Source organism: Hylobates moloch, unplaced genomic scaffold (assembly GCF_009828535.3).
Source record: "Hylobates moloch isolate HMO894 unplaced genomic scaffold, HMol_V3 SCAFFOLD_1, whole genome shotgun sequence".
NCBI classification, from domain to species: domain Eukaryota; kingdom Metazoa; phylum Chordata; class Mammalia; order Primates; family Hylobatidae; genus Hylobates; species Hylobates moloch.
In genome coordinates this window covers 97,581,883-97,595,751 of record NW_026652276.1, presented here as the reverse complement: position 1 = coordinate 97,595,751, position 13,869 = coordinate 97,581,883, and the positions used below count along the sequence as shown (strand labels likewise).

The window sequence follows — 13,869 nt, the reverse complement described above, 5'->3', positions numbered from 1 at the left end:
CTAAATTAGCTAAAAAAATCACCAGGATCTGAACCACAAAGGTCACTAAAAAAATTGTGCGATGCATAAGTGTAATTAACATACAAGCACGTCTGGCTTTCTAAAGATGACAACTTTACAACTGAGGATGCAGGCAGGCGAAGTGGCTCATGCCTGTAATCCCAGCACTTTGGGAAGCTGAGACACGTGGATCACTTGAGCCCAAGAGCTCTAGGCCAGCCTGGGCAACATAGCAAGACTCTGTTTCTACAAATAATAATTTAAAGAAATTAGTCAGGCATGGTGGCGCAGGACTACTGGAGTAGTCCTAGCTACTCAGGAGGCTGAGGGAGGACTGCTTGAGCCTGGGAGGTCAAGGCTGGGTGATAGAGCGAGACCCTGTCAAGAAAGAAAGAAAAGAAAAGAAAAGAAAAGAAAAGAAAAGAAAAGAAAAGAAAAGAAAGAGAAAGAAAGACAGAAAGAAAGACAGAAAGACAGAAAGAAAGACAGAAAGAAAGAAAGAAGAAAGAAAAAAAAGAAAGAAAAAAAGAAAAAAAAAGAAGAAGAAGAGAAGAAAAAAAAAAAAAAAAAAAGAAAATAATAATTTTATGACTTCTGTCACCATTCTGGTGAACTGGTATACCTTGATATCCATGTTAATTTACCATAGAGACGGCCAATTATCAAGTCATTCATCAAATCATTCGTTCAGATAATTAACATGTATTACCCCTCCAGGCACCATAACAGAAGCTGGGAACAGATCAGCGAACAAGACTGTTCTCCACTGAACGGTCTATGAACTTTTATTTTCATTTTTTCTACCACCTCTCCTAGCCCCCATCCAATACAAGAAAGAAACTAAAAGTTACAATGGTAGATTTCTCTAACACTTGTGTTTCCATATGAATGTGAGAAGACATTATTCTCATGTATGTTCTCCAATGCATTAAAGGACCTTATTGCTAGTTGTATTGATGGAGTTGGGAGCAAGAAAAATGAGGTACTGTAACTTCAATCTGGGAGGGGATTTTTGAACAGAGAAAATCCTTCAATTTTCCTTTTGGACATTCCTAAATAGGGCTCTCTGTAAAATGATTTTGTCCATCACTCCTACCTTAAAATAATGCCATTCAAAATTTGGCAGCAGTATGACATACCACTAGATATACCAACAGATGATTCTAAAGATTTGGACCAGGTAATGTAGTATAAAAATAAAAAAAAATGGCCAGGCCCGGTGGCTCACGCCTGTAATCCTAGTACTTTGGGAGGCAGAGGCGGGAGGATCACTTGAGCCCAGGAGTTCAAGATCAGCCTGGGCAACATGGTGAAACCCTGTCTCTCCAAAAAATACAAAACTTAGCCGGGAATGATGGCATGTGCCTGCAGTAACCTTAGCTACTCGGGAGGCCAAGGTGGGAGGGTTGCTTGAGCCTGGGAAGTTGAGGCTGCAGTGAAGTGGGATCCAGCCTGGGTGACAGAGAGAGACCCTGTCTGAAAAAAGAAAAGAAGAAAAATTAGATAAGCCTGGGTCACTTTTAAAGTTTTACCGCTGGCTATCTGGATGAACGTGGGCAAGTCACCTGTGTTACCAGACTGTAGCTTCTTGGTCTGTAAAACGACTTCCACGGACCATCAGCTCTAAAACTGCACAGCTTTAAATCTAGAGAAAGCCAATAAATCACAGATGGAAATACTCTTACACAGTCACACAGACTCTAGAGCTGGAGAGTCCTCTAAGACACTGCGGCCCCTGCGCCAGCATCTCCGGGGGAAGCTTGGTAACAACACAGATTCCTGGCTCTCAAATGAACTCCCGCATTCAGTCCTGAGATTCAAAAAGCTTTGCATGATCTAAGGCAAGAATGAGGCATCATGAAATGTGAGATGGAGACTGGATTTCAGTATCAGCAACACTGATCAGGCTTTATCTTTGTCCTGAAATGGCCAGATTTCTGTGTAAAGTCCCACAGCAAGACTAACAAGCAAGGGACACAAACTGTCCACCTACAACTGTGCCCCTACTACTAGTGCAGTCAGCAGGTGCCACAGCAGTGTCTGTAGGGGTTCTAAGGCCTAGGGACTCACGTTGTGAGTAAAACTCTACAGGTCTGGGGCAAAATCTTCTAAAGGAACTGATCTCCATTAGTGTTTTCTGACCGCCCTCCTGTGTTCTCAGCCCTCTGTGTGTATACGGCCAGTGCTGACGCAAGAAAACAGCACATCTGTGTGTCTCCTCAGGGCTACTAGAAGGCTCGGGGTAAAGACAGCACACAAAAACAGCCATGAGGTTTTAAAGACCAGGGTCCCATGCCCAGGGAAAACAAGGCTTTAGCCAGAAGACGACCTTTTTTTTCCTCAATTTGAACCACTGGACCTCCAGACTCCTGGGCAAGCCCTGTGCAGTCAACAGCGGGCGACATTAAGGACCATTTTCTCTGCACGCCGCATTCCTTCCTTCTTTCACCCATGTATTCCTTTATAACAAGTATTTACACAGGCCGAATGCACTCCAGCAGGCATGCAGTAAGTTCTAGAGGCCTTCCCGGCTGGTTCACTGGTCGATTCCACCGTCTGCTGCTACAACCAGATCTTCTCTATTACCCTCCCTGGCCAGGACTTTACAGTCTGCAGCTTCCTCCTCCCTGTTAGGGAACTCGAGGTTTCGATGATCTTCCTCTTTCACAAAACACACTGGGGGATCCCTCTGCCTCAGTAATCTCAGTGACCACAAATTCACCAGTCTACAGAAGTTTGGGGGTGGACGGGAACAATCATCTTGCTCTTCCTCATAGGCCTTATGGACAACAGTGAATTCAATCACCACGCTTCACTCCCCACTCAGCAAAAACCTCAACTCACCACAGGCAAGTGGTTATTGTCAATGATGGAGGCGGAGCAAACTACAGCTGGTGCACCAAATCCAAACCTCCTATTTGTGTAAATAAAGTTTTACTGGCACAAAGCCATGACCATTTGTTAACAGTGTCTATCCTGGCAGAGTTCAGCTGCTGTTTTAGAGACTGTATGGCCCACAAAATTTACTATTCACTAAAGTAGAAAATATTTACTATTTGGCCATTAGGGGAAAAAAAAATCTGCTGATCCTGTTCCTAAAGGACTGTGCTATCCAGTTATTCTATTGAAAAACATATTGGAAGACCGTTTTAAATGTTCCTACCCTCTGTGCTCACCTTAAAGTCTATTTCTGGGTCCTTACAGCAGGATACACAGTTTGCAATTAATACTATTAATATTATTAAACTGCACACACACAGGATCACAAAAGATGAGGAAACTTCTGCAGCAGGTGGCGCCTCCCCTGGAAAGAGAGATAAATAATATTAAAAACATATACATTCCAAAATCAACTTTAATTAGTGAATCAATATATTTTCCTCTATATACAAACGGGTGTAAGGGTTACTAAAATAATGCTTGAGAAAAAGCTGATGATCCATCCAGGATAAGAAGCTGTTGTTTCTTTGAAATAATTTAGATTTACAGAGGAGTTACAGAGACAATACAGAGAGTTCACATACAGCCTTCGCCCAGCTTCCGCTAATGCTAACATCGTACATTACCATAGTACGCTGATCAAAACTAGGACAGTAACGCTGGTAACAAGGCTATGCAGTGAACTTCAGGCTTTATTCGGATTTTACTGTTTTCTCCACTTTAGTCCTTTTTTCTTTTCAGACTCAATCCAAACTACCAACGTTGCATTTAATCACCACATGCCCCTCAGCTCCTCCAGTCTCTGACAGCTTCTCGTCTTTCCTCACATTTCATAACTCTTGACATTTTTGAAGAGTGCCGGTCAGTTATTTTGTGGAACGTCTCTCAACCTGAGCCACCCAATGTCCTCTCAGGAACAGACCAAGGTTGTGGCTACCTGGGAAGGAGTCAGAGAATTCTAGTGGGGTGAACTGTTCTGCTTGCACAGCAGGGTGCATGACCTACGCCTGGTGAAGTGACCTTAGATCCCACGGGCCAGGTGGCTCCCACCAGGCGTCACCAAACCACTGCAGGCCTACCTTTCCCTTCTCGTACTCTATTCCTCGAAAGCAATGCTGGCCCACAGGGAAGGGACGTAAGCTGTACTTCCTGGAGGGAGGAGTGGTAGAGAGTCTGCAGACACAGGTTAAAAACCCTCCAGTAATTAGTAATATCGGGGGAAGAAACTCTGAGGCTATGCAACTGCCTGTTTCTCCTTCAGGTCTTGCACACCAGTTTTCCGCATCTGTCAGCGCATCTTGCCTACAGCAATTACTACTGTGATGTTTGGAAGGTGATTTTCTATTTCCCTCGTTTCTTGTACATTTGTTATTTGGTATTCTGTAAGGAAGACTGGTCCCCTCTCCTCCCCTTATTTATTTTATTCAGTCATGTATATACTTATGGACTCATGGATATTTATTCGCCGGGCTGTAATCCAAAGTCATCATCACATTTTGTGGCTCCAATGGTTCCAGCCTTGTCACTGGGAGCTCTGTCAAGGTGACTACTAGATCTTTTTGGCATGCCCCATCCTTCCCTTTTTCTCCAACTCTTCCTTACTTCCGGGCACTACAGGAAGCTCCAGGCTCCTCATATTTTCCCTACTCTGCTTGAGAACCAGCCATTGCTCCAAGGAGCTCTGGTCATGATAAGCAGGGAGGGAGGCGGCCTGCAGACTACAGCCTGCGGCCTGCTGTTGCATGGGGGGCCTCCCCGACTCTCCAGCAAAGAATGATTTCTACATCTTTAAGGGGCTGTTTAAAAAAAAAGAATATGCCAAGGATACTGCCTGTGAGCCACAAAGCCTAAAATATTTTACCGCCTGGCCTTTTCCCATCCCTATCTAGAGCATAAAGATTTTTACATCTTATTTTTAGCAAGTTCTTCGTTATCCGGAAAACATCTTATTCAACTAGGATAGTTGTGAACCTTTTCTTTGTTAGAGCAAACTAATAAAGTCTCAGCTACCGGAGTTTTACTGAGGAATAAACTTTTCCTTAAAATCCTCATCTATGGCAGGCACAGTGGGCATGCCTGTAATCCCAGCACTTTGGGAGGCCAAGGTGGGAGGATCGCTTGAGCCCAGGAGTTCCAGACCAGCCTGGGCAACAAAGTGAGACTCCAACTCTACAAAAAATAGAAATAAAAATAAAAATTAGCTGGGCGTGGTGACACATGCCTGAAGTCCCAGCTACTCAGGAGTCTGAGGTGGGAGGATGGCTTGAGCCCAGGAGGAGGAGGCTGCAGTGAGCTATGAGCACATCGCTGCACTCCAGTCTGGGTGACAGAGCAAGACCTTGTCTCGAAAAATAAAAATAAATCCTCATCTATGGCTAATTAAGTGTTCAAATGCACCAAAAGGAAGGCAGAGAGATAAATTAATGAGGCTATTTTTTTCTTAAATGAAGCTAGGGTACTTGAAGAAAAGAAAAACTAACCCAAACTCCTAGGTGAGCAAAACACATTCTTGAATCTAAAATAAGCTTCAGTGAAGATCAGGGAAGTCTAAAATGAACTGCAAACAGAACTAAGTTCTTTTTCAATAACAAAAGGTCCCTTTGTGAAAGCAATGCTGAAACACCATTGTTACATGTGGGCTCAGTCTGTGCTTAAGAATAATATAGTTAACCAAGGGGTGTCGAGAATCTCCGAGTTCTAAATCAACAAAGTCTAAAACAGAGGAAAGCCCATACATTTAACACAGGAGGTAACTCAGTGCTTCCTCTTGAAACCAATCTGGAGGAAGTCAACTTTCAATGAGAACAAGAACTCCCTAACCACAGACACACTTGTGTCCATTTGGAAAACCTAAACTAAGTGAGGAGCTTGAGGCACTGAGAGCCAATTCTTATGAAGACCAAGAGGGAGGATTTTCTTCTCTTCCTCCTTGCAGTGAGCTGTTCACTCATCCAGACAAGTGAAGCCTGTGCTTCCCCACTGGAATTCCTTCTTTCTTTTTTTTCTATTAAGAGACAGGGGTCTCACTATGTTGTCCAGGCTGGTCTCGAACACCTGGGCTCAAGTGCGCCTCCCACCTCAGCCTCCCAAAGCACTGGGATTACAGGCATGAGCCACTGCGCCAGACTGCTGGAATTATTTCTGAAGAACTGTGCTTCACTCCCGATTCACATAATAAAAATTAAATTTGACTCCTGAGGATTATATAGCAAAGCACTTTCATGTACATTGTTTTTTATTGATTGTTTTTAAAGACGCATTTGGATTGTAAGGGAGAATAAAAAGAAAAAATAAGACATAGTTTGTCCACTGCATCTCTGAATTTCAGGTGCATCTCACACTTCAAATTAGTTTAACTGGCAGCATTTCTTCTTTCTAATGGCACAAAAATAAGGGTGTGACTTATCATCAACCTCATCTGACATTTGATAAAATACAGTATTATTTCATTTGGTTGTCACAATACCTCTGAGGTAATATGACCAGCTCCACGTCACAGATGAAGAAATCGATATGCCCATGAACCCAGGTGGGACAGTGGCAGGCCAGACTGAGTTCAGGTGTGCTGGGTGCAAGCTCCCTCGCTTTCCTTGAAACCCCACTGCTCTGCCTCAACGTGGCTAACTTTTAACACTTAAAAACAGCCCACTGTCCTTTGAACCCAAGTCTGTCATTAATTAGGGTAGTTTATACTTCTTCAAACTCCACAAAGCTGATCCTGACTTACTTTTTCCTCTCTTGCACCCAGAGCTTTTGTTTTGTTTTTTTAATCATCACAAACTACCCATTTATTATAGAACTGGATAAGGACTGTATGAATGCCAGCCTAATTATCTGATTCATGAAAGTGTCCTCTGTGAGTCACTAGATAGGCATGAAGAGTATAACCAGGTTAAGACCAATGAACTATGCCAAGCTTTGCCCTAGCTCTCTGCTATACTTACTTCTGCTAGGGGCTGCGGGGCACCTACTCTCCCTTAGATTTCCTCAGTGTGAACCACACTTACTCAACCTCAGCATCTAACAGTCCCATTAAAACTATTGCCTGAGAAACTGACTAGGTAGCTTCAAGTAGACATTTTTAGTTACCCCTTTTTAAAACTTTAAAGTATTTTTCTGTTGATGAGTCCAAAAGCACTGTGCTTTAAAAAAACTCTAGCAACGAAAAAAAAAAAAACTTCCATAAAATGAGGAAATCAAACATAGGCTGGAAGGTGAGATGGGTTTGCAGAAACCACAGAGAGGAAGTAAATTCTAGACTTGAGGAACCACAAATAAAATCCCCACACCGCTGTGGTCAAACTAGAAACCAGGCCCTGACACAGTTCCTGACTGCAGCTGTTAGAACCCAATGAAGAAAGGCAGCTTTCTTTAACATGCAGCCTACGGCACTGAGAAGGGCATACATCAAGCCAGTCATCTACCAAACAACATCAAGAACAGGCATCACCATACATTTAGGCAGCTTTTCCCATCACAAATTGAGAGCAAGCACCACTTGAGGTCTGGGGGACTACGTATGCTTCCCCCAAGACACTGATTAAAAAATACCTGGCATGTCTACAGCACATTCTGTGAGTTTTCATTTAATAGTTTTCAAAGCATTTTAATAGCTATCTAGAACTTGATTTAATAAGCAGAAAACTTGAGAAACTCTAAGAGATAGGTACATATTATCTGTTTTAGAGACAGGTAATTTGGAGAATGCAATTTCTCAGTAATGACTCAGGGTAAGCCAGGAATACCACCTATTAATTCAATTATTATAACTCCAGCCCAATTATCTGATTCATGATCTCTAGAACCTCAGATGAAACTGGATCCATATGTAATTAACTAAAGAGTTGTCTATGAAGCTATTTTGGGATTCAATAAAAAAAAAAAATTAAAGGCCACAGATAAAAAGAAATGATGATCAATGTTTAGATCCATTAGGGATTACAAAATGCTGGATATTCTAATGTTGTCATTCCTTGTTCAGTCACTAGTGGATATGCTTTTATAAAGAGAAATTTCCTCACATTTACTATTTGGTTACCCAGTGGTTCAAGTCATAAGGAAAAGGCAGACTAGATACTTAAATCTTTCTGTTTCTTTGCCAGTTTTTAAAAAATGAGTTGGTGGTTGGGTGCCGGTGGCTCACGCCGGTAATCTCAGCACTTTGGGAGGCCGAGGTCGGGGGACCACAGGTCAGGAGATTGAGACCATCCTGACCATCATGGTGAAACCCCGTCTCTACTAAAATACAAAAAATTAGCCAGGCGTGGTGCCGCGCGCCTGTGGTCCCAGCTACTCGGGAGGCTGAGGCAGGGGAATCACTTGAACCCAGGAGGCAGAGGTTGCAGTGAGCCGAGATCGCGCCACTGTACTCCAGCCTGGGTGACAGAGAGAGACTCCGTCTCAAAAAAAAAAAAAAAAAAAAAATAGTTGGTTTACTAGCACCCTCTGGCAGTGACCAGTTCAGAGAGCTGCTGTCACTGTTTTGTGATATCATTATGAGCTAATGGATTTAAAGCACCCACGGGCTTCCATCCGTTGTGGTTGTTCTGATTGACACTTCCATTGTCCTGTCTTTGGCAAGCAGGGCCTCTAAAGCGGTTTGCTCCCAAGCCCTCCCACAGGGTCCCAGCAGGCCTGGGTGGAGTTCTTGTTCCCTGGGTTGTTCCAGGCTCATCTTTTATAGTTTCTGTTTCAGACCTCCTATCAATCATTTCCCCAAGGAGCCTTGGTTTCTTTTAAAGTGAACTGCTAATGTAAAGACCTCAGTTTCAGGAAGTAGAGCTGCTTATTCACTGCCGGTGTCACAACTACCTTAGAAAACAATGTATCACACGGTTTTGTAACATTGAACTTTGGTACCCTTGTGGTCTAAGCAGCTGCCCTCTTCGGGTAATAGGGATCAGGAAACTGTGGCCACTGGGTGAAATCCTGCCCATAGTTTTTGTTTTGGTATGGCCTGAAAGCTAAGAATAATTAAGAATTCACATTTTTAAATCGTATTTTTAATCCAAAATAACATTTTATGAGACATGAAATTTATATCAATAGCTGATAACACAGACAGACAGACATTATGTATCTCCTGATAGAAAAACACATCACCGCCTATGAAACAGTACTGCCCAAAACAAGCAAACAAAAACAATATCAAACCTGAATCTAATCAACCACCTAGATCCAAATGTCAATGTGTAGGAAACATTGTGAATAGTGAAACATGTGAAATACCACCGCAAGAATGTAATCAGCAAAATACAGGCTGTGAAAAACACTTGGGAAGAAAAACCTAGGAAATTGTAAAAAAGAAAGAGATGAAGAGAGGGAGAGTGGCGAACATTAAAAGACTTAAAAGCCCTACCCACCAATTCCAACATATGGATGTTACTTGAATCATGATTCAACCTATTCTAAAAATTATGACATTTCAGGCATTGGAAATCTGAACACTAACTGACCATATTAAGAAAATGTAATTCATTTCTCCTCGGAGTGATAATGATCATGTGCTTGTTTTTAAATGTAGTCCTTATCTTTTGGAGATAGTGACCTACTTAATGATGTCTGGAATTTGCTTCCAAACAGCACGAGGGAGTGGAGGAAGTGGACGGGGGCAGCATGAAGAAAGATAGGCCGCAGCTAATTCAGGCTGGGTGGAAGCTGTGTGGGAATTCATTACAGTATCTATGTCTTGCATGCTTGAAGCTTTCATTTATTAAATGAATTTTAAAAGTTTAAATGGAAGAAAGCAGATATCATAATTTATACTCCATATTCTTGCCTACTCTTGATATGGCCATTAACGTGATAGGGCTGTCATAACCAAGTATCACAAACTAGGTGACTCAAATAACCAAAATTTATTCTCTAGTTTTGGAAGCTCCAAGTCCAAGATCAAGGTGGCAGCAGGACGGGCTCCTTCTGAGGGCTGTGGTGGCAGGGTTTGTTCCAGGCCTCTCCTTGCTTCTGGCAGCTGGCTGCCTTTTCCCTAAGTCTCCTCCCATCATCTCCCCTCTATGTGTGTCTGTGTCCAAATTTCCTCTTCTTATATATATAAGGACAGCAGTCACACTGGATTAGGCCCACCTTCATGACCGCATTTTCACTTGATCATCCCTGTAAAGACTCTCTCTCCAAATAAGGTCCCATTCTGAGGCACTGGGGTTAGGGTTTCCACGTATGAATTTAGGGGGAACACCATCCAACACATCTCCAGGACAGATGCTTAAATGAAAACAAGGAAAAACAAAGAAGAGCCAGAGACCAGTAGGTGCACATATCAACAGCAGCTACCTGCAAGGACGGAAACAGAGTGGCTGGGGGACAGAGTGTGCTATATCCTTTCCTATTCGTTGGTATAGAACAAAGGTGATATATCCTTTCCTATTTGTTGAATTTTGTACCCCTGGCTTCTCGCCATCTTTAACCTAATGGCAAAACTCTTTAACAAGGCTTCGGCATCCCTCGTTGTCTGGCTACTCCTGACCTCCCAGCCCTGACTCCATCACTCCCCATCAGCTCTCTCCTATGAGCTACGATGACCCTCTCTCCATCCTTCCAGATGGATCTTCTGCCACTTCATTCTCATAACTTCCCCTACCCAGAGACGCTACCATGACACACCCCCTTGCCCCCACCATTCATTCATCCCTGCCCATCAGAGCTCAACTTGGAAACCATCCTTCAGGCCCACGGTTGGAGTCGCTGCCTGTGCACCCCCAATTACCCCGCATCGCCCCATGGAAACTGTCATTCCATGTGGTAAATGCCCAGATGACTTCCCCACTAGGCTGCAAGCTGAATGGGGTCACGGGCCAGGCTTGTATAATCCACCAATGACTCCCCAGAGCCTAGCCCAGCGTCTAGCATTCAGGTAGAAGTCGGGGTAAGAAAAAGGGAAAAAAGTGAGAGAGCGATGAAGGGGCATGAGCAAGCGAGGGAAAATAAGCAAGCAAGGGAACGAAACAGGAAAAACCACAACAGAAAGAAACCATAACCAACCTACCGGATCACAGAATAAACTTACGAGCTAGGCATGGTGGCTCACGCCTGTAATCCCAGTGCTTCGGGAGGCTGAGGTAGGAGGACCACTTGAGCCCAGGAGTTCAAGACCAGCATGAGCAACATAGTGAGACGTCATCTCTACAAAAAGTGTGAAAAATTAGCCAGGTATGGTGACACACACCTGTAGTCCCAGCTACTTGGGAGGCTCGCCTGAGCACAGGAGGTCAAGGCTGAAGTAAGCTACGATCATACCACTGCACTCCAGCCTGGACAACAAAGTGAGACCCTATCTCCAAACAAAACAAAACAAAACAAAACAAAACAAAACAAAACAAAGCAAAGCAAAACAAAACAAAACTGAATAAACTTATGGGCCAGGTACGGTGGCTCATGCCTGTAATCCCAGTGCTTGAGCTCAGGAGTTCAAAACCAGCCTGGGTCTCTACAAAAAAATACAAAAACTTAGCTGGGCATGGCAGCATGAGCCTGTAGTCCCAGCTACTTGAGAGGCTGAGGTGGGAGGATGGTTTGAGCCCAGGATGTTAAGGCTGCAGTGGTCTGTGATCATGCCACTGCACTACAGCCTGGGTGACAGCATGAGACGGTCTCAAAAATAATAATAATAATAAACTTATGTTTTCAGAGTCAAACAAATAAGATTATAAGAGAAGCATCCTTCAATAATTTTACATTCTTACTCGGGAACATTTTCCCACTGTTAACATACACTGTATTGGGGTGGCGAGATGCTTACTCCCCAGGGCTCCAAGAACTCCCACAAACATGTACCCATTTTGCTTCAGCTGCCTAACTAAGGTGTTTTATTAAGAAATACATTATCTCAAAAAGTGGATTTCCTCCAATTTATGTTCCCCCTCAAAAACAGGTGTTTACCCACACGCACCATGTTCTCGCACGGCCTCGTCTCACTGGAGGCCATCAGTACATTCTACTCAGTGCAGGCAAAGCGAGAATCCAAAGGCATCCTCTTCTCCAGGGAGCCCCTGGACCACAGGACTGAGAAGAGCCACAGCCCTGGGACCTCTGCGCCAATATGTGTTTAGGAACAAAACAGGAATCTTAATTGGTGCCATCTAAGACGTGATTTAAATTTGTTTTAGTCTGAACACTGCGTGTATTAGTTTGCTAGGGCTGCTAAAACAAAATACTACAGGCTGGGGGCTTCAACAGCAGAACTTGACTTGCTCACAGTCCTAGAGGACTAGATGTCAGCAGGGCTGGTTTCTCCTGAGGCCTCTCTCCTTGGCCTGTGGACAGTGGCCTTCTCTCTGCATTCTCAAAGGGGCTTTCTTCTGTGTGCACCCCTGGTGTCTCTGTGTGTGTCTAAAGTTCCCCATTTTACAAGGACAACAGTGAGAATGGACTACGGCCCGCCCTCAGGACTCACCTGTTTAAAAGCCCTATCTCCAAATACAGTTATAGTTTGAGGTACATGGAGGGGTAAAACTCAGCCCCTAGCACTGTGTCAATTTACTAATCTTTTCACCTTTTAAATTATTTATTTACTTATTTATTTATTTAGAGATGGAGTCTTGCTCTGTCTCCCAGGCTGGAGCGCAGTGGCATGATCTTGGCTCACTGCAACCTCCACCTCCCAGGTTCAAGCGATTCTCCTGCCTCAGCCTCCCAAGTAGCTGGTATTATAGGCACCTGCTACCGCGCCCAGCTAATTTTTGTATTTTTTAGTAGAGACTGGGTTTCGCCATCTTGGCCAGGCTAATCTCAAACTCCTGACCTCAGGTGATCCACCCACCTTGGCCTCCCAAAGTGCTGGGATTACAGGCATGAGCCACCATGCCCAGCCTTAATTTTTTATTTTTAAGTGTACAGATAGGTGTATATATTTATGGCATATGTGTGACGCTCTGATACAGGCATACGAAGTGTAATAACCACATCAGGGTATTTGGAGTGTCTGTCACCTCAGGCATCGATCATTTCTTTGTGTTAGGAACACTCCAATTCCACTCCTTTAGTTATTTTAACCTATACTTGGTCCATGTATTAACTGAAGAAAGCCAATCCCACCGGCAGGGGTCCATCCTTGACAGCACAGGCACGGGCATGAGGGCATCCTGCCTTCTAAATGGAAAAGCAAGTGTAAAGCAAGGGCCAGGTCCTTACACATCTCGCCTGCTTTCTGTTTTGCCCAGACCCTCTCGCCTCAGGGAATTTGCATAGGAGAATTCGGTGCCTACTTGAAAATTAACAATAGTGGCTACTTAGACAAAGGATTAGACAAAGAAAACTCACAGAACTGAGGGAAGCTAAGGGCCAGCAACCTTCCAAATGGGCCCAACATAAAGCCTATCTCTAAAACACATTGTTTGGGCCTTTTTCTCTTAGCACGTTAGGACCCCTAAGCCTGTCTTGAGGCCTCTTCTAACACCCTGACAAGTAGCATTGCAGCCCAGAGACTTAATAAAATGAATCATCATCACACTACTTGGGGAAAAAAATCTGAACAATTATTGCAGATCACACATTTTTATTTAACGCCTCAAACGTACAAACCCATCTATCATCAAGGTTTCCTGTACACAGAATTTTAAGTCACAAAGTGTTTTCCTTGCCATAATATAACAATATATCTATTTATAAGAAATTAAATAACCTAGAATCTCCCTCAGGTATTCTAATATAGGAAAGGAAAAGGGAAATGAAGCATGGCAGTAAATATACTCAGCCACACACAACAGTAAAGAGTGCACCGATGATCCTGTTCATGAATCAGAGATTCCACGAAGACCCTAAGCCAGAATCTCAACAGCCTAGAAAAACAGATCGCTCTGTGTGCTAATCACAGACAGGGAGGTGTTCCTCTGTTCAAAAGTGATTTTCAAGGTCAGCCAGCCCAACTGCTCCCTCACACTTGCAGAAAGGTTATATAATTTGAGTGCTAATTAA

At 43.5% G+C, this 13,869-nt stretch overlaps 1 protein-coding gene across 2 annotated transcripts in view; it reads right to left on the bottom strand.

Annotated features, from left to right (window-relative positions):
- The window catches only part of LMTK2 (lemur tyrosine kinase 2), a 100,816-nt gene that overhangs the window by 66,725 nt on the left and 20,222 nt on the right, over nucleotides 1-13,869 (bottom strand). For both annotated transcript variants that reach the window (XM_032755894.2, XM_058442836.1), the window contains exon 2: nucleotides 3,177-3,304. In XM_032755894.2, coding sequence (XP_032611785.1) covers nucleotides 3,177-3,304 — 128 coding nt within the window. The remainder of the gene's footprint in view (nucleotides 1-3,176; nucleotides 3,305-13,869) is intronic.